The 23,579-nt window shown below is 48.0% G+C and overlaps 1 protein-coding gene across 3 annotated transcripts in view; it reads left to right on the top strand.

Moving 5' to 3' along the window:
- The first annotated feature begins 6,721 nt into the window (after positions 1-6,721).
- LOC119464529 (zinc finger protein 600) overlaps positions 6,722-23,579 on the top strand; it is a 52,817-nt gene continuing 35,959 nt past the window's right edge. The window contains exons 1-2 of one of the 3 annotated variants that reach the window (XM_049656086.1): positions 6,722-7,267; positions 13,885-14,146. In XM_049656086.1, the coding sequence (XP_049512043.1) occupies positions 6,737-7,267; positions 13,885-14,146 (793 nt within the window). In that variant the 5' untranslated portion in view covers positions 6,722-6,736. Of the gene's footprint in view, positions 7,268-7,922; positions 8,534-13,884; positions 14,147-23,579 lie in introns of those variants that run through there. The other 2 variants (XM_037725546.2, XM_049656087.1) reach the window with 2 other exon arrangements.

Raw genomic sequence — 23,579 nt, forward strand, 5'->3', positions numbered from 1 at the left:
TACCTCACAGTCTCTCAGATTGCTTTTACCTTGTTCGCAGTAATGCTTCATACCAACAGCCATGGACGAACTGAAAGCTTGAGTCACGAATTTTATTTTGTCTAGGTTGGATGGGTAAATATGACGCTGAGTAATTTTGGGCCACACCTTGGTGCACCTCGTCCTCTTTGAATACTGAAACGTAGTGTGATCGTTTCACCCACTTTCCATTCACCTTCAGGTACTTTTGTTTGAGCAGCCCGTTCCTGATGCACTTAAACAAGTGGGGAACGTCTGAAAACATGTACACATTTTGTTCATCATCAACAGGTTGTTCGAAGAAATGCTTATCTTTCTCCATCTCACCAGAGACACCAAGATGCTTCCACATGGTACGATTTACGCTTGCCCCATCGCAGACGACCCCATCAACGATTGCTCCAGCTTCTTCAAGGAGCACAATTGCTTGCAAGCGCAATTGGCACAGCACTGTACCTCGCGTGGCGTTTTGGGAAACTAAAACTGCCACAGGCTGTGCCCGTAAGTGTCGGTAAATGGGCAGAACGTTAGCACAAGTGCATGGTTGGCCAAATCTGATGACTGCACGTTCTGTTCACCTTTATCCACAAGGCCATCATAGTTCAAAGTACTAGAATTTAACCATTTGCACTGTCTCACTTGCATCTTGTCCATCAGCAGCATTCCATGCTTGAAGAATGTCGGCTTCGTTTGTAACTTGTTTTTCAGCGCTGAGAAAAAGTCTTTCTCAAAGCTGCACTTCATATCGACGGTAGATATGTAGCGTCGGATGGCTTTCACTGATGGCAGGGAGAGGACGTCATTCTCTCTAAAAAAAAACCTATGTGTGCTTGGCGAGCGAATGTGTTGTAGTAGGCACAACAGGAGACATTTATCTGTGTACCTCCTGCCCTTTTTGTTACTGGTGTCGGACTGCTTCCCCGCACTCTCTCTAGCATTTGCTGCGCGTCTGAAAGGTTTACTCTCACGAGTGTTTTGTTAAGCGAGTTGTCGCTTAGTATCTTCGGCCCGTCACGACAAGACAGTAGTTCCTGAAAGAGCTTTCTCTCAGTCTTCAGCGCTTGCATCTTAGACGTGTAACAGTTAATGCATTGTTTTCGTAATTCATTTGCCTTTTCTTTCACGATTGATTTCAGCAGGGTTCTGATTTATTTTTCCTCTCTGCGCTTCTCCTTCCTGTACTTGTGCATCCGGAGTGTGTTGTTTAGCCTCTCACAAAAAAAGTGCAAGGTGATTCTCCAGCTTGAAGAATGGGGCACCGGTTGTGATGCCAAATGCCAGCTGCATCCACATAGCCACTCTCCAGGCGCACGTCTGTGTATTTCTCCTGTGGTGTCCCTCCAGAGCAGAGTTTCAATTCACTCGAAGCTTTGAGGGTTTCACTCGCATCACTCCAGTCACCGTAAGAGCACAATTCACGTATGATTCTGGAATAAGTGCTGAATCAACTCTTGGAACCAAGTGCGAAAGTACTGAGAGTGAACGTTGCATATCCTTGACTTGCTGAACATTGAGAATCTTGACTGACAGCAAATTCCCAGATGACAACAGTCCAGCTTGTATAAAATGAAAGCAGTGTAGACTGGAGTCACGCAATGTGTGATGGTTCCATTCAGAGTTTGGCAAGTGGGCGTTGGAGGGGTCTAAGCGCATGCCTCAGCAGTCACTTTTGTTGTCCTCTTCGTCTTTCCCTGCCAACATTTTTGCTGCAAACTGTCTACTAGAAGCGGTGGCGTTTCCTCTCGGGACCACATTTTTGGAAGTTTCATTGCACATCGGTTCAGGGGATACTTCGCTGTCCTCCTCTTCTGTTAAAACCGTTGCAGGATCTTCTTGAGGTTTGGCAGCTGCTGCAGTATTTGTTTCTTGCCTTTAGTGGTGGTGGTGGGTGCCTCGTAGTAAGATATTTTATTTTCCTTGATGCCGACAAAGGATGTGCAGGAGACGACAGAAAAACGGGAGGAATTACATCCCCGAAAAGAACGCTTCTTTTTGGCACGTCAAGCAGGAGCCCTCCTCCTAGATCTGAGAAGTACCTTTTCGTCAAAATCATATCGTCTGTGAAATGTTTGCTGCAAACTATGTCCTTTGTGGTGATCGTATAGTCCGTCCTAGAAATCACTTGAGCCGAGGCTTTTTTTTTTGTGGCGTTCGGGATCAGGAGGAACATCGAACAAAGTAGGAGTTTTTTTTTTTGCAGGTGGCTTAACTTGACCTGCAACCTCAAAAGAAGCATTTTCGGCCCATTGTCGCTTGCTGCGTAGTCCTGTTCTCTCGTCAGGTATCACACATTAATTAGCTATTCAGGATGCTATCCAATAAATTGTCACGCCGCAACCAAGAATGGCACCAAAGTCAGAAGACGGTGATTTGACGTGTCGAGGTGAAATCGGTCTCGACAGCCGTCTTGTTTGTACATCATTGCCTGTTTTGTAAATATTGTAAATATACATCTTTATATGTAACTTCTGCAACGTAACAATATGGATAGCCTGAGTAAGGTTCTACCACTTACACGTCCTGTCCTCGCCTTTTTAAAAGAAAAAAACCCAATTTAGGTAATTAAATTATGGTATTTATCGTGATGTGATTATGAGGCACGCGGTAGTGGGGGCCTCCCACTAATGCCATATTCACTGCACTACTGCAGCGGATAAAGCACATACATACCTGCATTTTTTTTAGTCAATGCTGAATGATCGGTGCATAGCTGGTAGACTGTGCAATTTCGTGATCAACAAAAAGCAAATAGCAATAGCAACCATAGAAGGCACTCATGGGACATGGAACTAGTGACTTTGCACTCGGTTTGTGCACTCCCTCAAGCATGCCAGTGGGGGCGGGGCGGGGCGTGGGTCCTCCTTCCCACCTGTGCGCACGCCTATGGACACAATGCAGCGCCTGCAGGTGTTGTTAGTATGCCGTTTCGACAGGCTGCAGCGACAGCAGTCCCAATCGCCTCGCTCTGCTTTTTATCTCAAATGGCCCACTGCAGTGCGATTTCTGTTTCATAAACTTTGTATGGCCACAGCCACTGCCTTTGTGGCCAAGCGCGCTTGCAGCTCGGTAGCAAACTACCCTTGGAATGTATCGATTATATGCAATATTTGGCAAGGCTTGTGTATCTCGTTACATTAATCCTAAACTACATGTACGCAAGCAGAACTTTTTGTTGGGCTAGTTAGTGCATGTTACTGAAGTACTAAAGCGCCAAACAGACGTCCGTGTCTCTTCTTGTGTCGTCCGTGTGGCGCTTTAGTACTTCAGTACATGTACTCCCCTGGCATTGTCGTCGGGCGGTGTCCACTTGTGGAACCACTTGTGGAAAAGTATGACTTGTTCGTCCTCACCGGAAGATAGAACGGAAAAGACCACACTCGCAACCGCTGACACCTGCACGACGGCCAGCAAGGGGGTGCAGAAGTTTGCATGGTCTGCACCTGTGTGCACAGGTCAGTGTGGAGGCGTTTTTTTGCAGTGGGCAGACAACTTGCCAGCGCCTCCCCCAACCTCCCAGGCACACAGCCGATATCCGGCACGTACAGATCTGGGCACCACTGCGCATCCCGCGCTTGGCGTATGTACCGATGACGGGAGAGGAGGGTGAAAAACTTCATTCCATGAAGTGGTTCAGAGGGGCTTTTTGTGCAGAAGTAATTATGTGACACATTTTTGAGTAAAAGCCCCAACCTAATTCCTGCACTAGGTATGATATGTGCATCATCTGTGTGTGCATAATGCTGTTTGGCATCCCTTGCGGTCGTCCATGCATATGGTAGGTGCCACAATGTCAAGGCCAGCAGCTTACCACCAATCCTGAAACAAAAAGTCTGAAATCATTGCATTCTGTAGGCAGAAACTTACAGGATTATAACTAAGAAATTTGAGAAGCTAATGAACACGCAGTAACAGACGAATGAAGGAGGGAATGTGCAAATTGATAAGATGTGCAGACAGCGGTGTGGATTGGAGAGAAAGCGGGAGTGGCCAATATTCTGTAGACATTTATGGTAAGAGGCAAATAATTTGAATATCTGATGAGAACGTGTGGCAACGTAAGATAGGAGCTGATGATGAGCTTCAAATTTGAGATTGTGCCCGGAAGAAGGCAAGGTTACTGGGGTTTGTCACGTGTTTCAAGATATGTGGATTTCTTTCTTCATGCTTTTCAAAATAAATTTCAGTTGAGAGTGGGCGCCAGTCCTGTGTGTATTTCATTGTTCGTCTTAATTGTGAGTACTGCACGGAAATTCACTATGAACGCTTACCAACTCGCTCCTAATGTAAAAGAGTTGGGCAAGTGATGCAATGCACACAGTACATAAACTGGGGGATCAGTCGAGAGCTATGCAATCTGTGCCAAGGGAAGGGAAATGCAGTCAAGAATGGCACTGAACTCAAATCTGCAAGCATAGCATAGCATGGAGTCGACGCAATATAGGACGTAACTGGAGACACTGCAAGAGTCCTTTGTCCTGCAGTGGACATAAAATACGCAGTTGACCACGACGTTATTGTTGAGAAAAGACAAGTTCAATTACAAGAAATGTGGAGAGGCAGAGAAAAGCCTATTGGCGCTGTCATTCAGCAGTGCACATCTTAACGCTGCTTTCTTGTGTGCACATACTCTCGGGCCTCGAGTAGCTGCGACACATTTCAGAACAAAATCGCCCTTAAAAGTCGCCTGTGAAATGTGAAACGCCGATTACCGTTTCATCACTCTGGGTGCACGAAAAGAGTGTAGTCAGGTTCGCTTCAACATGCAAGTGCTTTCCATTTGTGTCCCCAAGGCGAAAGTGGTTGGCACGCAATTTGAGTGCTTAATAACAAGCATGTGTTAATTAAGGTCTCTACATGCGAGGCATACATATAAGGTATATACACATATACACGATTACCGTTTCATCACTCTGGGTGCACGAAAAGAGTGTAGTCAGGTTCGCTTCAACATGCAAGTGCTTTCCATTTGTGTCCCCAAGGCGAAAGAAGTTGGCACGCAATTTGAGTGCTTAATAACAAGCATGTGTTAATTAAGGTCTCTACATGCGAGGCATACATATAAGGTATATACACATATACATGCAAGCATGCTAATAACATACACATTTTAATTAAGGTCTCTACAGGCGAAGCGTACACGTAAGGTACTATATAGATGTATACATGCAGGCATGCCACAATGGGGTAAATTTTTAAGAACTTTTTTTTTACAGTGTTGTGTTTCCCGTATATCCAATATGCAAATAATATCATAATCAGTCGTGTACTCATCATACTGTTCCAAGGAGGATGTGAATGAAGAGCATACTCTAAAAATTATACACTTTTTAGGGTTCAACTTGTGCTCAACAATAATCGTCAATCCCATGAGCAATTCCTTATTTCTTTGCAATCGTTACTCCTGCCAGCAATGCCACAGTGCATGAGAGGCACATGCTGTTGCTGACAGGAAAGCATAAAGCAGCATTGGAGAGAGCAGATAATTCCAAGATTGCTCAGGATTGCCGTTGTGGGACAAGAAAAGGCCAAATATGTGAAATATACTCGTGTATAGTGTTTAGGTTATTGGCAAAACACTTTTGCCAACATCCATGCAAAAGGTTTTTACACATGTACAAAATCAGAACACCCTCTTTTATTTATAAGTGTGTTCAGTGGGTATACACTTAAAGAAATATTTGCACCATTCGGGGTTTATATTGTCCCCAAACAATCATCTTTATTTTCTTGCGTGTGTTTCCTTGATATTCTGCATTTGCTGCTTTCCTGTCAAGAGTGCAGACAGGCACATACGCCGTTCGCGACCTGCGTTAACACTGGGCGCGCAGTGTTAACGTAAGGCACATAGGATTGATGACGATTATTATTTGGGAACAAGGTACACCCCAAAGGGTGCAAAGTCTGACTCCATCTATCATGTGTGCCTCTACTTTTAACGCTGTACATCCGCAGTACTTTCCAGTCATAATTAAACGACCTGTGTTTTATCAGTGTCACAGCATTCTTGACTGGAAAGTAGCGAGTGCAGAGCTTTCAAGAAAGGAAACAAGCAAAACAGATGACGATTCTTGCTATAAGGGACAAGACATGCCTCAAAGGGTGTTAACCCTTTATTGATGAGTGTTGCCTACTGGCAATATACCAGCAAAAATTTGTTTCTTGCAGAGTTTCAGTATTGAGTACGAAGTTTCTGGCCAAATGTCTTTGGCCAACACTGAATGACAGGCAGCAAGCGTCATTTGTTCGTTTAGCGCAGAAACACTGGACGAGGAAGAGGTTTGGCACACGACTCACAGTCTTTCGAAAGCAAGGTCAGAGGAGATGGGCTGATGCAAGATATCCAGCTACAGTGGTGTCACACATGTGAAGCACAGCAAATGAAATGTACGCCTACAGTTCACATAGGATGAGAGCTGTCTGTACAAATTAAAAACGAAGCTTTAGGTCGCTCGGGGTGAAGCCCACTTCCAGTTTCCTGCCTGGGGTTTTCCCCCTATTGCTGAAAAAAATTTCCGCAAGAATTTGTTCCTTTTGTCGATTATACTTATTCTTGATGCGTTTCCCACATTTTAGGGTTTATTGTTTAGAGAAAGATACACACCAAACAGTGCAAACTTGTTTTCGAGTGTATAAAATTGGGACGCCTTCGTTTTTTTTTTTTTTTTTAGAGCGAAAGCTCTACTACGCCATGTATCGCAAGGTCATTCATCGCGTCACAATGACCTTGAGCCGCCGGAGCGCGAGTGTGGCAGGTGTGACGTCACGCCACGTAATCCGCTGCGGAGAGGCGCAGCGCCCACTGGATAACATTTCTCAGGCGTCGCTCAGTCTCGTCATGGTTGGCGCGTGGACTGGGCGGTCTGTGCGTGCGCTTCAGCGCAGGCGACAGGCCGAATCCAATCATCCAGTGGATATAGCTAGACGGCAGGCTGCGAAAGCTCGAGCAAAGGCAAAGTTGGCTGCTGAAACACCGGAGCAAAGGGAGGCCAGATTAGCGCGTTATAGAGAAGCTTACCAAGCGCGGAAGCGCGCCAAGATCGAAGCTACTGCGGCCGCCGCCATCGTTCAGCAACAAGGAGGAGACGAAGCCGTGGATACAAGCAACGGCACCCACAACGAACGTTTGGCGAGCCACACCCTTCGACTGGCGACAAGCTTGACTGCGACGGCCAGTTTTCACCGCGACTTCACGGACAAACCGTTGGGCAACGTGTGCGAAAGACTGCGGCACGCCAATGACTTGACCGCGGTGAGTGAACCGATGTATCCTACGTTAGAGAGGGCATTCCCCGAGTGGGAGCCAGACACGTGTAGGCAATTTTTCGTCAACCAGAAAGTGCCTCTCTTCCGCGTAAGAGCAACAGCTATCGCTACCCGCCAGCTTGCCGGCGTTGAACAGTTGAACGATGTGGCCGAATGTCTGCAGATTTGCCTACTCATGAACTGGCGGGACAAGGAACCAATCGTTAACGTAAACCTACATCACACGCCATCAGACTTGCAATAAAGCCTAACTTAATAAAGCTAACAAATAATAAGCTACTAAAATAACTAACAATAAAGATGCCGTTTAAGCAGAGTTAATTCTTCCAGGTAACGCCTGGGACCGCTGGTGTCGCGGCGCGCGGACGCGTAATCATGCTGCTATTTTCATACTTCGAGCGTTTTCGTTATAACGTGGGGAAAATAATCACGCGAGACATAGCACACTGCAAATAACTGAATCGGGTGCTTAAAGCGAAGCTTTATATGGCTAGGCGAAACGAAAAGATCCGTCTGTTGTTTAGTCGCCTGTCCACAGAAAACTATCGTCATCAGCATCGGCTCGAGCGTCGTTGTCTCCATGGTTGTCTTCATGGTCGTCTTCCTCCATGTCTTCTGCAGCCACTGCTCTAAAACGTAGCCACTCTAAAACCGTACTATAGCTCGTTGGCGCCCCAGTTGGGTCTTTATTCTATGGGCGCCCCGCGGGTTGCGCCCGTGCTCGCTCGGTGGGGCATCAACGAAAACAAGTCAGTTCTTGCTCCGCATTCGTTCTTCGAGAATGCCCAAGACTACCGAGGAAGAAGCCGCTCGACGTGAACGCCGGCGAGAGCTTGCACGGGAAGGGGCCCGCCGTCGCAGAGCCAACCCCGAAGTCCGCGCAAGAGAAGCCGAATATAGACGTCTTCGTCGAGAGGCTAACCCCGAAGCGTATGCAAGACAATTGGCAGCTCGGCGACAACGGATGCAAGCCGACCCGGAGCTACGAGCTAGAAAGTCGGAAGCTGTGCGAAAACGGTTCCAAGCCCACCCGGAGCTACGAGCTAAAAAGTCGGAAGCTGTGCTACATAGGTTACGAACCGACCCTGTGCTACGAGCTAGAAAGTCACTAGCTGTGCGACAACGGTTGCAAGCCCACCCGGAGCTACGAGTTAGAAAGGCGGAACTTCAACGGCAACGCCGACAGACCAACCCCGAAGTGCGAGCCCGGGACGCGGAAAGACAGCGGCGGCGCCGGAAACAACTGAAGATGGTATGGACGGCGAGTGTGTTCTTTATAACAAAACTTGGTGGTTTCCAATCACGGAATCAAATGCATAGCAGCTTGACTCGAGCCATTCGTCATGACATTCAGAGTTCTTACAGTGCCATCTAAGCAATTTACCCTCACGCACAAAAATCAAGAACTGAATAATTCCACTGGTTCCCGAGACTCTTCTAAAACACTGAGCATGCGTGTACTTAAAGTGTGAGCAAGCGGTCACTCCCTTGAAGCTAATTGAGCCGGCGATAAGCTATAGGGTGTTATCGATAGTGCCTGTTCCATCGAAACACTATCAATAGAACACGCACTATCGATAGTGCCTGTTCTAAAGGCTGAAGCCACATCAACAACATTTATTCATGATACCTCAAGGGTCCCAGAACGGGACATTACATGAGGGGTGAGCACGTAGAAAAAGGGTGGGACAGGTTAGGTGGCGTGACTTGACAGATGTCTTCAATGGCAGCTTTGAAACGAGAAATGTCGGTGATGGGGAGGGCGATGTCAGAAGGAAGGGTATTCCATTCTCGGGCTGTGTGCAGAAAGAAAGAACGCTGATACATATAGCGGAATGGATGCGTGGTAGATACACAGCATTGGGATGCGTATGGCGGGAGAAACGATGCGCTGGAATGATTTGGTTACCTGTGGGCAGCGAATGAAAGAACCTAAAAAATAAAAAAAAGACTAGCACTTTTGCGGCTGCAGGTGAGCGAGGGAAGACACAACCGGAATTTTAAGGCGGAGGAGGCACTTGTATTATAGGAGTAGTCAGAATGAATCTGGCAGCACGGTTCTGAACCGATTCAAGTGAATTAATCATATTAACCTGGTGGTTGTCATAGATAGCACGGGCATATTTTAGTTTCGAATGGATTAGGCTTTTATATTCAAGTAGTTTGACTGAGGGAGATGCTGAAGACAAGTTATGAAGTAATAACCTAGTAATCGATTGCAGGAATCAGTTGATCAATATGATGGGTCCAAGTTAAATCACTCGATATATGCTTTCCTAGATATTCACGTCATCACATTCTTTTGGTTTAGCGTCTGGAAGGTAGAGGAGTCGGCTGTGTTTTTATGTGCTGTAAAATAGTTAAGTGTAACGATGGACGCTGCGCTGCGCCTTGTACGAGTGATCCTACCGATCCTGTACGAGTGCATTGACGCAAGAATTCCGACGCTATGCGACAAAAACATGCAACCGAAACAGAGGAGCTAGGGCAACGACATTTGGCAGCGGAGATGAGGCTTCGGCAGTGCACAGTCAAAAAAGACGAGGAGCGCTTGGCCAGAGCAGCTAAAGCGAGGCGTCGGAAGCATAAAGCGGAGTCTCGCAAGGAACCACAACGTCGTTTGGCCGCCGAAGCAAAGCGACGGAAGCGGTAAACGGAACGCGCTCTGGAAACTAAGCGAATGCTTTGGGAACAGCTGATACTGAGGGTCAAGGATAGACAGAAGCAGCAGCACAGAGCCAACGCAGTGCTGAGACCCTAAAGAGGTTGCTACCCTCCGGGGCACAATCACCGCACGCTGTTGCTGTTTGAGCATTGGAACCCCATGGTCGCTATTGCCTGCAACGAAGAGCTCCTTGCCCTACAAGTGTAGCTTGGTGCCAGGGGCCGTCCAAAGACGGGCCTCCACGTTTCAGCTAAGCTGCTTCGTGACAATCAAGAAGGCTGTGGGACATTCGCATCTGTCGGCGAGTATTGCGAAGTCGCAGAGCAGGCAAACTCCCAGGACGGTGTCAACGCAGTGATTGTAAGGAGTGGATATGGCATCTCCCAGAGCAGCCAGGTCAGTTTGGCAAGTATAGTTGTGGGCACTGATTAATGCATTCTCATTAGGAGTGCCAAACTGAAAGAAAAAAAAAGAGAGTACATGGCGTGAAGCCGGTCCGAGCTGTGCGAAGCCTGCTCACGTGGTAGAGGTAGAGAGGGGGTTGGGAGAGTTTACTACAAAAGCTTGCCTATGGGAAAGCTTAGAAGAGTGTGGGCAGGTCTAGAAGCCAGTCGGAGCTGGGAAGAAGGGAGAATGAGCAGCGCAGCTGCGAATAGGTGGTGTCCACATTCACGCCCCATTGAGTGGCGCCATTTGGATTTGAAATAAAGGCTATGCGTTTGCTGTTTGAATGCCACGGAAGTGTTTTTTCGAGCTGGAAACATGTCATATACGTCGGGTTTTAGACACCACCTGTGGGGCGCTCGAGAGAGGAAAAGTCGGAGCTGAGAAGAAGGGATAGAGAGAGCAGTACAGCTGCAAATGGGCACTCGAGAAAAGGAAAGAGTGGTGGTGCTGAAGGTGCCGTCACCTCAGTCTGCTCTGGACCACCGTAAGTTGCACTTTGCGTCTCGAAGAGGCAGAGCATGCGTCAAGTGAGCTCCCGAGCCCGTGGTTGAGATCATAGATCCAGGGACCTATAAGCGCACCAAAGAAGCACGATGCGCCAAACTACAACGTCTGAGAAGACACTACAATGCGAGTCCAAAGACCCTGCAGATGTGAATAAGTGACAAGCCGAGTTGAACGTAAATGTTTGTACACGTACGAAACGCAAAGCGCACCCTCCATGGTCGGTAGCACGCTACTTTAGGCATAGACATTTAAATTTTGGTGTCGCCAAGCGTTTTAAGTACATCGCACAAGGTGTTTCATGCTGTTCTCTAGAAATCAAGTGGTCGCTGTGGTGCGCTTATGTAGTTAATTACAGCAAAATGTGGCAGTAGGGAAACTGTTTTTTAGTCAGGCATGATTAAAGCCAAACTTGCTGAGAAGCACGGTGAATGTGTGAAAACAATGTGTAGCTGGGGGCCAATGTTCCAGCTTTGCCTAGTATTTCGTGCTTCTTTCGCTTACAAGAACGATCCTCTGCATTTCGTACAAAAAGTGGCATACGAGAAAAGTATCAGCGAGTTCCAACGCCAGAAAATCGACCAGAATCTAAGTGAAGCGCTGTCATTGAGATACCAAAGTTAACCGACGACTGCTCATTGAGAGGTTTCGGTGGTTACAAAATATCTAGAACCTTTATTGGCAAGGCGGATGTAATTAAGTGACAAAACAAAGTAACAATCATGTGCGCCAGTGTTGATCTGGTGAACGGTGTATAGTGCATAAAGAGATGATATTAAAGTTGTGACTTGTGAGGGGCATGAACATAAACATTGAATATGATGAATATAAATACAATGCTATGTATCACAATTTGCATTGTATTTATTACCAGCTTTAAATAGATTCCAACAAATGCCTTGAATCTGCATAAGTGTTTTGTGTAAGCGCGTCAAACATATTTTAGCCTATAAGGAAATAAAGTTGAGACGTTGAGCTTGTGAAGTGAAGCGTTTACCGGACGAAGACGGGGAACGGGATGAACACAAATGCAGTAAAAAGGTTGTATGCACTCGGGGCCGACTTGAAAACAGGTTGTCTACGCTGTTTTTTTTTTTTTTGTTTTTTTTAACGTTGGATAAAAATTGGTACATGGCCACTGAATATTGTGACCATGCACTTATAGGCAGTGAGGAGTAAAAAATTAGAATGTGAGAATAAAGTTGCATAAGAACTTCAATAGTACGCTGCAAGCTTGGTCATGCCCAGCATCTGGTGTGCGGTCGGCCAGACAACTCCTCAGTTTATGTGATTGTTATGTAGCTGTCAAGATTGTAGCATGAGCATTCGCCATGTATCGTGTTAAATTAAACCCACTTGCCCAAAATGTGTCAGTACTCTTTTTAGAAATTTACCCTGTGAAACACTCCATAGCATTACTATTCGATTCTCGACAAGTAAGAAATGAACATTTCTGTTTGGCATTTAATTTTCTTAAACACAGGTAAGTTTACATGGCAATGACATGGAAAAGCAGAATTTACGAATACATTTAAAGGTGCACTGGCACATGTGAATGCAGTTTTCAGCTGTCATTTCTTTTGTCCTTGTGTAGCCACGAACCCCTAATGCTGTATAGAAGAGTGTATTACAGGCAGGTTCAGACAAGGAGTTTGGGGAAAAGTGGGCTCAATCAATTACTAATTTATATTTAAAGAAAATGAAGTGCAACAGTTTGCAAACGGTCAAGAGGTTGTGTACAGCATTTAATGCCATTGGTGTCTCGCAGCTGATTCCCGTTACTGTATTTACTCGCATAATGAACGTACTTTTTTTCCGAAAAATATGCACAAAGTTGGAGGGTGCGTTTATTAGGCGGGGTAAAATTCTGAGTTTTTTTCAGCGGCCATCTATGAAAAGGTCGCTGTCTAGCGAAGTGACCTTCGTGCCGTGTATTGCTTCAACGTAAACTGAGCGGCGATAACGTAGCAGGCACAAAGGTTTAAGCACCGTGGCACCTAGACTCGGCCCCCGACGCAAATCGCTTTCAAGATAGCGCGCGCGCGGCTGCCCAATGTGCATTTGTTGCGCCGTCTCGCTCCCTCCCCTCGCATTTCGGCGCATTTCCTCCCCGCTTTCCTTCCTTGAACGCGGGAGAAAAAGCCGCGATCGTCGGCGTTGATGACAAAAATGCCTAATAAAAGTAGGGGAGACACGAAACGATTTGGCATCCGATACAATCGTACCTGCTGGACACCATATCAGACGCCGAATCGTACTGTGTCTCCTACTTCACGGCAGCAAGTTCGGGGTGCGTTTATTACGCAAGAGAAAAAAAAATCGAAATTTTGACGACTAAAGTCAGGGAGTGTGTTCATTATGCGAGTAAATACGGTATTCTGCTACACTTTGCGAATTCTGCTGCACTTCTTTAAAATTTTCTTTAAAATTTTCTTTAGGAGCTGCTCAAATTATTTAGCTCTTGGATTTTGCAGAACAGAATCTTCCACAAGAAAAACAGTGCTCTGCAGCGGGAAAACATCACTTGCCAAGCACAGCCACTCTTTTAATCCATGATTCAATGGCAAAGAGAGAGAGAGAAACGAAGCGGGAAAGCTAGGGTCGTTAACCAAGGACATGCACGGTTGGCTACCCTACACTTGGGGAGGGGGAAAGGGGAAGAATAGAGAAAAGAAAAATAATAGAGACGGTCATTTGCAGAGACAGTCACAATAGCAAAGAGCGAGACAACTACCTGCCAAAGGGGAACTTAATCTGAAGCAGCTGGTGGAAATATGATACTGCTGCGGCGGAAAACAGACATTTTGCGGTGAGGAAGGGGGGGGGGGGGGTTCATAGTGTTTCCAAGTCAACCAGTGGAACTGGTTTGTGATAGTCTCTTCTTTTTCATCTGTGTCTAGTTGTTACACTGACAGAACATTAGCTGGCCTTTACAGCTTCATGCATTGCTGCATGCCTTATCACATGCTCCCTCTCTCTCTCTCTAGGTCATGGGGCAGAATCTTGCAGATTGCAGTACGCACAATTCAGTGGCCGCAGTATCCACCACAGTCGTGCAAGGGGATGCTGCTATGCAACGCAACCGCAGGGTACATGTTGCTGACAAGTCCACATGTTGTGAGGAGGGCACGTCCAAATCGACACAGGCCGAGTTATTCACCCTGAAGGTCTCCAGGTGGACGCAGTCCGATGATCTCGAAGAAAGCTACGGTGCCTCTCCACAGCCGGAACTGCCGCAGCCAAGCAAAGGTACACCCTCTTAGCATTTAATAGTATCATCAACATTTTTAATGACTCGTTTAGAGGGACACTAAAGACGTATGGTAAATTAAGCTGGGTTTCCAGAATCGCATATCTGCAGTGCCACTCACACGTCTTATCATGAGTGGCGCTGTGGTAAGATGAAAAGGAAGACATGGGCTAGAAGTTCACAAGCTAGCTTCTCGTGACATTGTAAGGTAAGAATATGTGCATGTTAGAAATTTCATATACGAATAGAATATTCCGTGCTATTTGATTTGAGAATTCCCTGTTTGAAGAAGGTTAAATATTCCTTTCTGTTCAGATGTGCACCTGTGCTCGTCGGTGTTTATTCGGTGCGGTGAACCAATGTTGCCCACCGAGCTTGGCAGGCCACTGAGCCTGGCGGGCCAATGAAGAATATGGCCGGGGTCATGTCACATGATCGTCACACCCCTTTGTCCACGAAAACAACACAAACAAAAATTAAGTGCCTGTTATCCAGGTGAGTAACGGTCTGGCGGCCTCCGCTGTCGAGTACTCCGCCTGGGCACAGGTGTTGACGGTCTGGGTGTGGCGATGCCGGGTGCTGCCTGAGCCAGTCTCGCTCCGTCCGGAGGGTTTGCAGTGACCGGCCTTGAGAATAGGCGCCGAACTTGATACCCAAAGGGCACTGCACAACTGGTGGCGATTGCCACCTCTGGTGCTTCGCTGGCAGTGACCGGTGTTGCTGTTGGTGGACTTCTGAAGTGGCGCCCGAGGTTGCAGGCTGGGTCACGAGGCGAGGCCCGAACATGGTCGGCGTGCCGGTGCCACGTGTTTCCGTCCAGCATGCGGATGAGCAGTGATGCGCTGGCAGGAGATAGCACCTGTTCGGCGAACCAGGGTGGACCAGAATGGAAGTTCCTGGCAAATACCGGAGCTCCCGACTCCGGCAAAGGCCCGGAATGGCACCCTCGGTCAGCAGCCAGCTTCTGCTTTAGCTGTTTCAGGAGCGCTGTGGACTGGCGTGGTCCGGTACTGAAACAGCACCCGGGAAACCTGAATCTGAAAATCTCCAGCCTTACTCTTCTTGAGCTTGTCCTTGATTGTCTGCACCACCCGCTCGGCTGCACAGTTTGAACCAGGGTGGTACGGTGGAACCATCATCCAGCGGATTCCGTTCTTCGTCAGCCAGGCCAGGTACTCTGTGCTGGCAAACGCGGGGTCATTGTCAGACACGATGACGTCCGGCAATCCCTGGGCGGCAAAGACCTGTCGCAGCACTGCAATGGTCGTGCCTGCTGAAGGGGTGGTGACAGGTAGGACCTCCACCCACTTCGGAAAGGCGTCCACCACTACCAGGAAGTAGTGGCCCTTGAAGGGGCCTCAAAATCCACGTGTAAGCAGGACCAGGGTCTCTGTGGGAATGGCCAGGGGATGATCTCCACATGACGTGAGGCCCGCTGGTGCTCCTGGCAGACTTGGCAGCTCTGCACCATGTGAGCGATGTCCTGATCCAGGCCAGGCCATCAAACATGGGACCAGGCGACCATCTTTGTCTTTTCCACACCAGGATGACCCGCGTGCAGCATTTGCAGAACCCTGGACCGGAGACATTGTGGGATCACCACCCTGGAACCCCACAGTAGGCAGCCCTGCTGCAGGCTCAGCTCGGCAGCCTTGTGGCTGTAAGCCTGCTGCACCAACTCCTCCCCCCGGGACACCGCCTTGACCACCTGGGACAAAACTGGGTTCCGGCTGGTTGACTGTGACACCGCAGATCTGGAGAGTACCTCCAGGTATGCGTGCTCCAGCATGAACACTTCAGCAGGCTCTGGAACAGTAGCAGGCATCTCTCGCAGGGGCAGGCGGCTCAGGGCACCAGCAGGTCCCAGGTCCTTTCCCGGACTGGTAGACCAGCCGGTAGCTGTAGGCCGCAAGCCTCAAGGCCCAGCGTACCACTCGAGGTGATGTCTGCACGGGAACCGCCTTGCCCGGGCCCAGTAGTGGCTTGTGGTCCATGACCGCCTCAAATTTCCCGCCCCACAGGTACTGGTGAAAGCGCTCGACCCCAAACATGAGGGCCAGGCCTTCCTTGTCCAGCTGACAGTAATGTTGCTCTGCAGCCAAAAGTCGACGGGAAGCAAATGACGCAGGGCGTTCCTGGCCATCCTTGTCGCAGTGCGCCAGGACGGCTCCCACGCCGTACTGCAACGCCTCTACTGCAAGGACGACAGGCTTGTCCGGATTGACTTGTACCAGCACTGGAGCCTTGCTGATTAGCTCCTTGCTGCACTGGAATGCCACGTCCTGCTCCTTCCAGGCCCACTGCTGACCATCTCGAAGCAGAAGATGGAGGGGCTGTAGATGCGCGGACAGGTTCGGCAGGAAACTCCTGTAGAAGTTGATAAGGCCGAGGTAGCTCTGAAGCTCCTTCTTGTTGTGGTGCTTTGGCACCTTGAGCACAGCATCAACTTTGCGGGGGGCTGAGGACAGGCCAGCCTGGGAAATGACGTGTCCCAGGTACTCAACACTGGGGGCCAGGAAAACGCACTTTTCCAGCTTGAGACCAGCGTTCTACAATCGTGCCAGGACGTTGTGCAGGTTCTGCAGGTGGTCCCCGTCGTCGGTGCCGGTAACCAGGATGTTGTCTAAGTACACTGCCACGTGCCTCATGCCCCTGAAGAGGTTGTCCATCTCCCTCTGAAAGCACGTGTACCGGAAGAGCCCCAAAGTTGCCGATATTGTGACATACGTCCGGGAGGCATCCTGGAGCACCAGCTGCTGGTAAGCGTCTCTGAGGTTGAGCTTTGTAAACTTCTGTCCCCAGGACAATGCTGACCAGAGATCTTCAATCCGGGGCAGCGGGTACTTCTCGACGGTAGCAACGGGGTTGATAGTAACCTTGAAATCCCCGCAGATCCTGACACTGCTGTCTCGCTTGAGGACTGGAACTATGGGAGCGGCCCACTCGGACGTCTTGACGGGCACCAGGATGCCTTCTCGCTGTAACCGTTGCAGCTCCTAGGCAGCCCCGTCCTTCAGGGCGAACGGCAGTGGCCGAGGCTTGAAAAACGAGGCCGGGCTCCCTCAGGAACATAGATGCTAGCCGTCGTGCCGGCGAATGTGCCCACCCCTAGTTGGAACATGAACTTGAAATCGGTCAGGAGGCTTGGGACATTTAACCACATGTAGGACGGCCTCCTGGTAGTCCGGCAACCAAACGCCCAGTGCGTGAATCCAGTTTCGGTCCAGCAGCGTCAGTGATGACCCCTTGGTTAAATAAAGGGGAAGGGTTGCCTCCATGTCACCAAAGCGAACGTTGACCTGGGCCTGGTCCTAGACCTGGGAGAGCTGTCAGCAGTAGCTGTGTAGCATGACGCCCGAAGCCTCGACGGACACACCGGGCAAGGTACGCTGGAACAGTTTCCCGGCCATGACTAAAACGCTGGCCCCTGTGTCCAGCTCCATGGAAATAGGGTGCCTGCAGACTTCGAGGCCTGTGTGCCACGTTGAAGATTGGCGGGTTCTCGGCCACGACGTGGAGCCTGGCCGCGGAAGGACCCGAGCCTGCTGCTACATGTCCCCGTGGCAAACCCTTGCGACGGCTACCCTGACTGCGGGCTTGATCCAGGCTGCTGCTGCTGTCCGCGGTTCGTCCTCCCCCCTCGGCAAACATGCAAGGTGCCCAGTTTTTTCGCACGTGAAGCATTGTGCTTGGGAGAACTGGCACTGTGAGGGGGAGTGGTCACCACCGCAGCGACTGCACGTACCGCCCTTAGTCGCCATCTTGTTGATCGTTGCTTTCGTCGATGGTGAGCCGGTTGCACATGGAATCTCGCAGGCATCCTTGGCCGCAACATCCATTACCTGTGCTGCCTTCACGGCATCCAGCAAGGGGTCAGGAAGCTCCAGTAGTCGTGTCGGCATGGCGGGGTTGTTTATCCCGCAGATGAAACGGTCCCGGAGCAGGGAGTCGAGCTGTGGGGGTCCCCGAACGTGCAGGCACTCTTTAACCCTCATAACGCAGCGACGAACTGCCCGAGAGTCTCCTTCGCGGCGGCTCCGGTTGTTGAAGCAAAAACGCTCCATTAACGTGGATGGTGCTGGGCTGAAATGCGACCGCAGTGTGGTGAGCAGCTCACTCGGCGTCTTTACATGTGGTGTGGCCGGCTTGAGGAGGTCGAGCAGAAGACTGAAGACGCAGGTCCCACAGCTGGCCGGGAAAATGCCCCGCTGTTCTGCCTCGGGTGTGTCGTTCGCCCAGAAAAACATGTGAACTTGTTCCTCGTAGACTGGCCAGGCGGACCCATCACCCTCGAATGGCTCCGTGGTAAGATGGAGAAGGAGACATGGGCTAGAAGTTCCCAAGCTAGCTTCTCGTGACATCGTAAGGTAAGAATACGTGAATGTTAGAAATTTCAAATACGAATAGAATATTCTATTTCATTTGAGAATTTCCTGTTTGAAGAAGGTTAAATATTCCTTTCCGCTCAGATGTAAGGAGTAACAACAATGTCACGATCCGCCCGAACTCGTAAACGAGGGGGGGGTCGAGGCAACCTCCATCCCAGAGACGATACACAGCGTGCTGGTGGTGAACGATGAGTTATCACGAGCACCTGTGCTCGTCGATGTTTATTCGGTGCAATGAACTAATGTTGCTCACCGAGCTTGGCGGCCGGGCCGCTGAACCTTGCGGCCAATAAAGAATATGGCCGGGGTGACATGAAGATCGTCACAAGCACTCATTGGGATCTCGAGGGAGGGAGGGAAGTCGATGGACATAACAGCTTTTCCAAGTGATTCTTTTGCAGGACAGCCACTGTTGGTGCGTGGATGCACCAGTTCCTCCGGATGCACCAGGTCAATAACTCCTGCTCGGTAATTCCCAGTCGTCCAATAAGAATGGCCCAATTTTAGGCAACCTACATATAATTGTGTTTTGATATAGGCAAAGCAAATTATTGTTTGACCACTCTTGCCGTATTTGCATCACTTTAATACAGTGTACAATCATAGCATTCTACCGGTGCTAACATTTGGGGCAGGAACTTGGAGGTTAACAAAGAAGCTCGAGAACAAGTCAAGGACCGCACAAAAAGCAATGGAACGAAACATATTAGGCCTAACGGTAAGAGACGGGAAGAGAGTGGTGTAGGTCAGAGAGCAAACGGGGATAGCCGATATTCTGTTTGAAATTAAGAGAAGAAAGTGGAGCTTGTCAGGCCACGTAATGTGTAGGATGGATAACCGGTGGACCATTAGGGTTGCAAAATTGATACCAAGAGAAGGGAAGCGCAGTCGAGGACGGCAGAAAACTAGGTGGGGTGATGAAGTTCGGAAATTTGCAGGCGCAAGTTGGAATCGGCTAGCACAAGACAGGGGTAAGGGGAGATCGCAGGAGGAGGCCTTCGTCCTGCAGTGGACATAAATATAGGCTGATGATGATGATCAAAACAGTGTATGGTGCTGTAGTGTCACACTTCTCTCCTTCAACGAGACCAGCACTGTGCGTACAAATTGTCAAAAGTGTACAGGCTATTCTGAGCCTTCGCCATTTATGCTGTTCGGCAGTGTGGTGCAGTTTCTTTACAAGTAAAACCGCAATATAACGAACATGGATATAATGAATTGTCGGATATAACGAAGTAAATACAAAAACCTTTTCACCAATATCAGTGTTGCTTAATATTTGCTCATAACGAATATTGGATACAACGAAGGCATTTTTGTATCAGATACAACTTCGTTATAACGAGGTTTGACTAGTTTATGACAAACACCCCCAGACTTATGGACGGTGATCACAAGGGCTCTATTCATTCCCAAAAGCATCATAACTAATGGCACACTACAGGAAAACCTTTGCAGAGCCTGTAGTCGGTCTGGCAGTTGCAGTCAACGTAGCCCATACACTTTTGATAAAGACTGTACGTCTGATGACCTGCTGTTTCCGTGTTTCGCTAAATATATTCAGTGTGCCAGGTAACTGAAATATAATCTTTTTCATTCACAAGCTCTTCATTTGATTGAATGTCCAGTTGTGAATGGCATTAATGATTACATGCACATATGAGATAGATAATGCAAATAAGCCTCCTTCTCTTAGCAGGTGGACCTCGCATATACTTATTTGAAAGTGATGAAATATTCCATATTAAAAGGTGATATTTCGTGAATATTCATATTCAATTCAGAAATTTCACAATTCAAAGTGCTAATCATGAGATTTTGAAAGCATTTGCTCAACAATAATGTTTTATGAATAAACGAATATTATGCTGCATTTTAATGTAACTGAAGTCTCAACATAGAGAGTTTTGAGGACTTTTTCTGAACAATAATACCCGCCGTGGTTGCTCAGTGGCTATGGTGTTGGGCTGCTGAGCACGAGGTCGCGGGATCGAATCCCAGCCACAGCGGCCGCATTTCGATGGGGGCGAAATGCGAAAACACTCGTGTACTTAGATTTAGGTGCACGTCAAAGAACCCCAGGTGGTCCAAATTTCTGGAGTCCCCCACTACGGCGTTCCTCATAATCAGATCGTGGTTTTGGCGCGTAAAACCCCATAATTTAATTTAAATTAATCTGAACAATAATGAGCAATAAGTACGATGGTGACTTGGAATTGGATAGTGACATTCCGAATAACTTAGTGTAGTGCCTTGGTATGCTACCTCGACTGGCACATTTTCGCCAGTCTAATTTTTACCAACGTTCATAGAAAATGTTGAGAGCACCTTTACAGTGTACCTACTCTACTTTCCATCCTCTTTCAGCGATACCTTTAGTCCTGAGCAATTCAAGGAGAAGCGACAGTGGAGTCCAGGAAGAAGCAAATGTTGACGATGCCACAGAAGGTTACGGCAGACTCAGCGCGGACACTGATGCTGCTTGCAGTGACGAGAGAGGTAGCTCTCTCACCGTTAATGCAGGGTCAGCAGCCGTCCCCTATAGCTGCAGACTTTGCTCACTCAAGTTCGTCGAGCTGGATGACTTGGCGTCCCACGTACTGACGTGCCCATGGCCAGAGCCATTGCAGTGCAGCCTGTGCTTGGAGACGTGTATGGACTGGCGTGCGACACGGCATCACCTTGCTTCTCACATCAACAAAGACACGCATAAGTGCCCGTTTTGTGAGCAGACCCTCGATCCCAAGTGCTGGACCATCATGAGGCACATGCAGCGGCAGCACGTGCACGTCAAGGCGTTCATGTGCAACTTCTGCTGGGCCACATTTATCATGAAGCAGGACATTCTCATCCACAGCCGTCGGTGTCGTGCAAAGTTTGAGAAGCACTTGAGGTTCAAGCAGCACGATCAAGCAGATGAGGTGAGTCATCATCATCAGCCTATATTTATGTACACTGCAGGACGAAGGCCTCTCCCTGTGATCTCCAATTATCCCTGTCTTGCGCTAGCTGATTCCAACTTGCAGCTGCAAATTTCCTAACTTTTTCTGCCGTCCTCGACTGCGCTTCCCTTCTCTTGGTAGCCATTCTCTAACTCTAATGGTCCACAGGTTATCCATCCCACGCAGTACATCGCCTGCCCAGCTCAATTTTTTCCGCTTAATGTCAACCAGAATATCGGCTATCCTCATTTGTTCTCTGATCCACACCGCTCTCTTCCTGTCTCTTAACGTTATGTCTAACATTTTTCGTTGCATCGCTCTTTGCGCAGTTCTACTTGTTCTCGAGCTTCTTTGTTAACCTCCAAGTTTCTGCCCCATATGTTAGCACCAGTAGAATGCAATGATTGTAAATGCAATGAGGTGAGTACTGTCTTGCAACTGTGGACCACAGTTGCCAGTCAAATTCTGGGACAAACTTCGAGCTACTGCCTATACTCTTTGTGATGAGGCTGCTAGGCCTGGTTTTGGTATCATGACAACAGGAGGGGCAATGAGAATGGACTGACAGGACCTCGCACGTCGTATCGGTCTACAGTCAAACCTCGATATAACAAACATTGATATAACGAAATTCGCAATGTAACAAACTATTTTTGTCTCCCATCTTAGTTCTATTGAAATAACGAAATTCCCGATATAATGAAGTTTTTTCATTCACCTTCTTTGCCCCCCCGATCACTGTGCCACCAAAGTCCGCTATGAATTCACTCCCACTCACCCATTTTTTTTTTTTTTTCTGTCCTTCTGCACTGTAATAATGCCTGCCTAACGTCTGTGAATAGTAAAAATTCGTGGCAATTCAAAGAAAAATTAAGGGTCGTTCGCTGAGCAATGCAGCATAATATGGTAGTGTTACGAGACAGTAACAGAGCTCTGTTGTTGACAAACTGGTGTTGCTGATAAGTCTAGTCACGATTAAGTGGCACAAGTTGAATTCGGTAGGTCGTATATAACGTGTCGAGCAGATAGATTGGTAGTTTGTGTTTTAGAGGCAGTGGTGGGAATGCTGCAACAATTGCTTTAATCTGCTACATTCTGTCAAAGCTGCTACATCCATGCTCCAAATGAGAGAAACTGCTCCAAAGGTGCTCCAGGTTGAGCTGCGCCTCGCAGTCTCGGAGGCCATAGCGAAGAGGAGTTGTGGTCAACCCCAGGTGGCGGTTCCCTCCAGTGCATTATATTTTCGCCCAATACAGTTAAAATACCGCCAATAACTTTGAAGATACCGATGACAACGATTAGAATATAAATATCTCGGTGAATCTAATGATTCATCCCTTCATTACGGGACACACATAGCAAATGTTTGCAGCCGGCTCAGTCATGCATGTTTTACTTTATATCAGGCGCGTCAGCATTTTCCCGCATGTACACTACGAATGATTTACTTCAGTATTTTTGATAGTCATTAAACCTATTGTATTGAGACATGGGGGCATAAGTATTCATCTTACCTAGATCTCGTGATCAAGCTGCAGAGAAGAGCGCTTCGAATTATGTCCTTCTCTGGTTATACGGAACACATAGAACCAATATTCAAAAAGCTTAAAATTATGCCATTTCTTATTATTAGGGACTTTAAAACAGCCTGCTCAGTTCATGCCATACTTTCGGAGAATAACCCTCTTCAAAGTACCACTTGTTAGCAATGTGTACGGTAGGTGCAGGTTAGCCTACATTGGACTGAAGATATGGGATAACCTTCCGAAGACGATAAGAGAGAGTCCAAGATTTTCGCATGTTCTTAAACAAGCTATAATTCATAATGAGTATGTTTCAGTAGTGTAATATCTTGCTGTTGGTTGGTTTTACTCTTCTGCTATAACAAATTTATTAATATCGTGTTAACAACAATATTAGTAGAATCTGTACTTGCAAATCACGTTACCTGTTAACCTGAAAACCTGAGTTGCAATAGTGTTTTGAATTAATTTGCATGGGCCCAGAACTAGCAGTATTGCTAAGGGTCCAGGTGATTTTCAGGAACGTTCTGTAACCATGTGTGGAAATAAAGACATAAACTAAACTAAACCTTATGCGGT

Source organism: Dermacentor silvarum, chromosome 9 (assembly GCF_013339745.2).
Source record: "Dermacentor silvarum isolate Dsil-2018 chromosome 9, BIME_Dsil_1.4, whole genome shotgun sequence".
NCBI lineage: Eukaryota > Metazoa > Arthropoda > Arachnida > Ixodida > Ixodidae > Dermacentor > Dermacentor silvarum.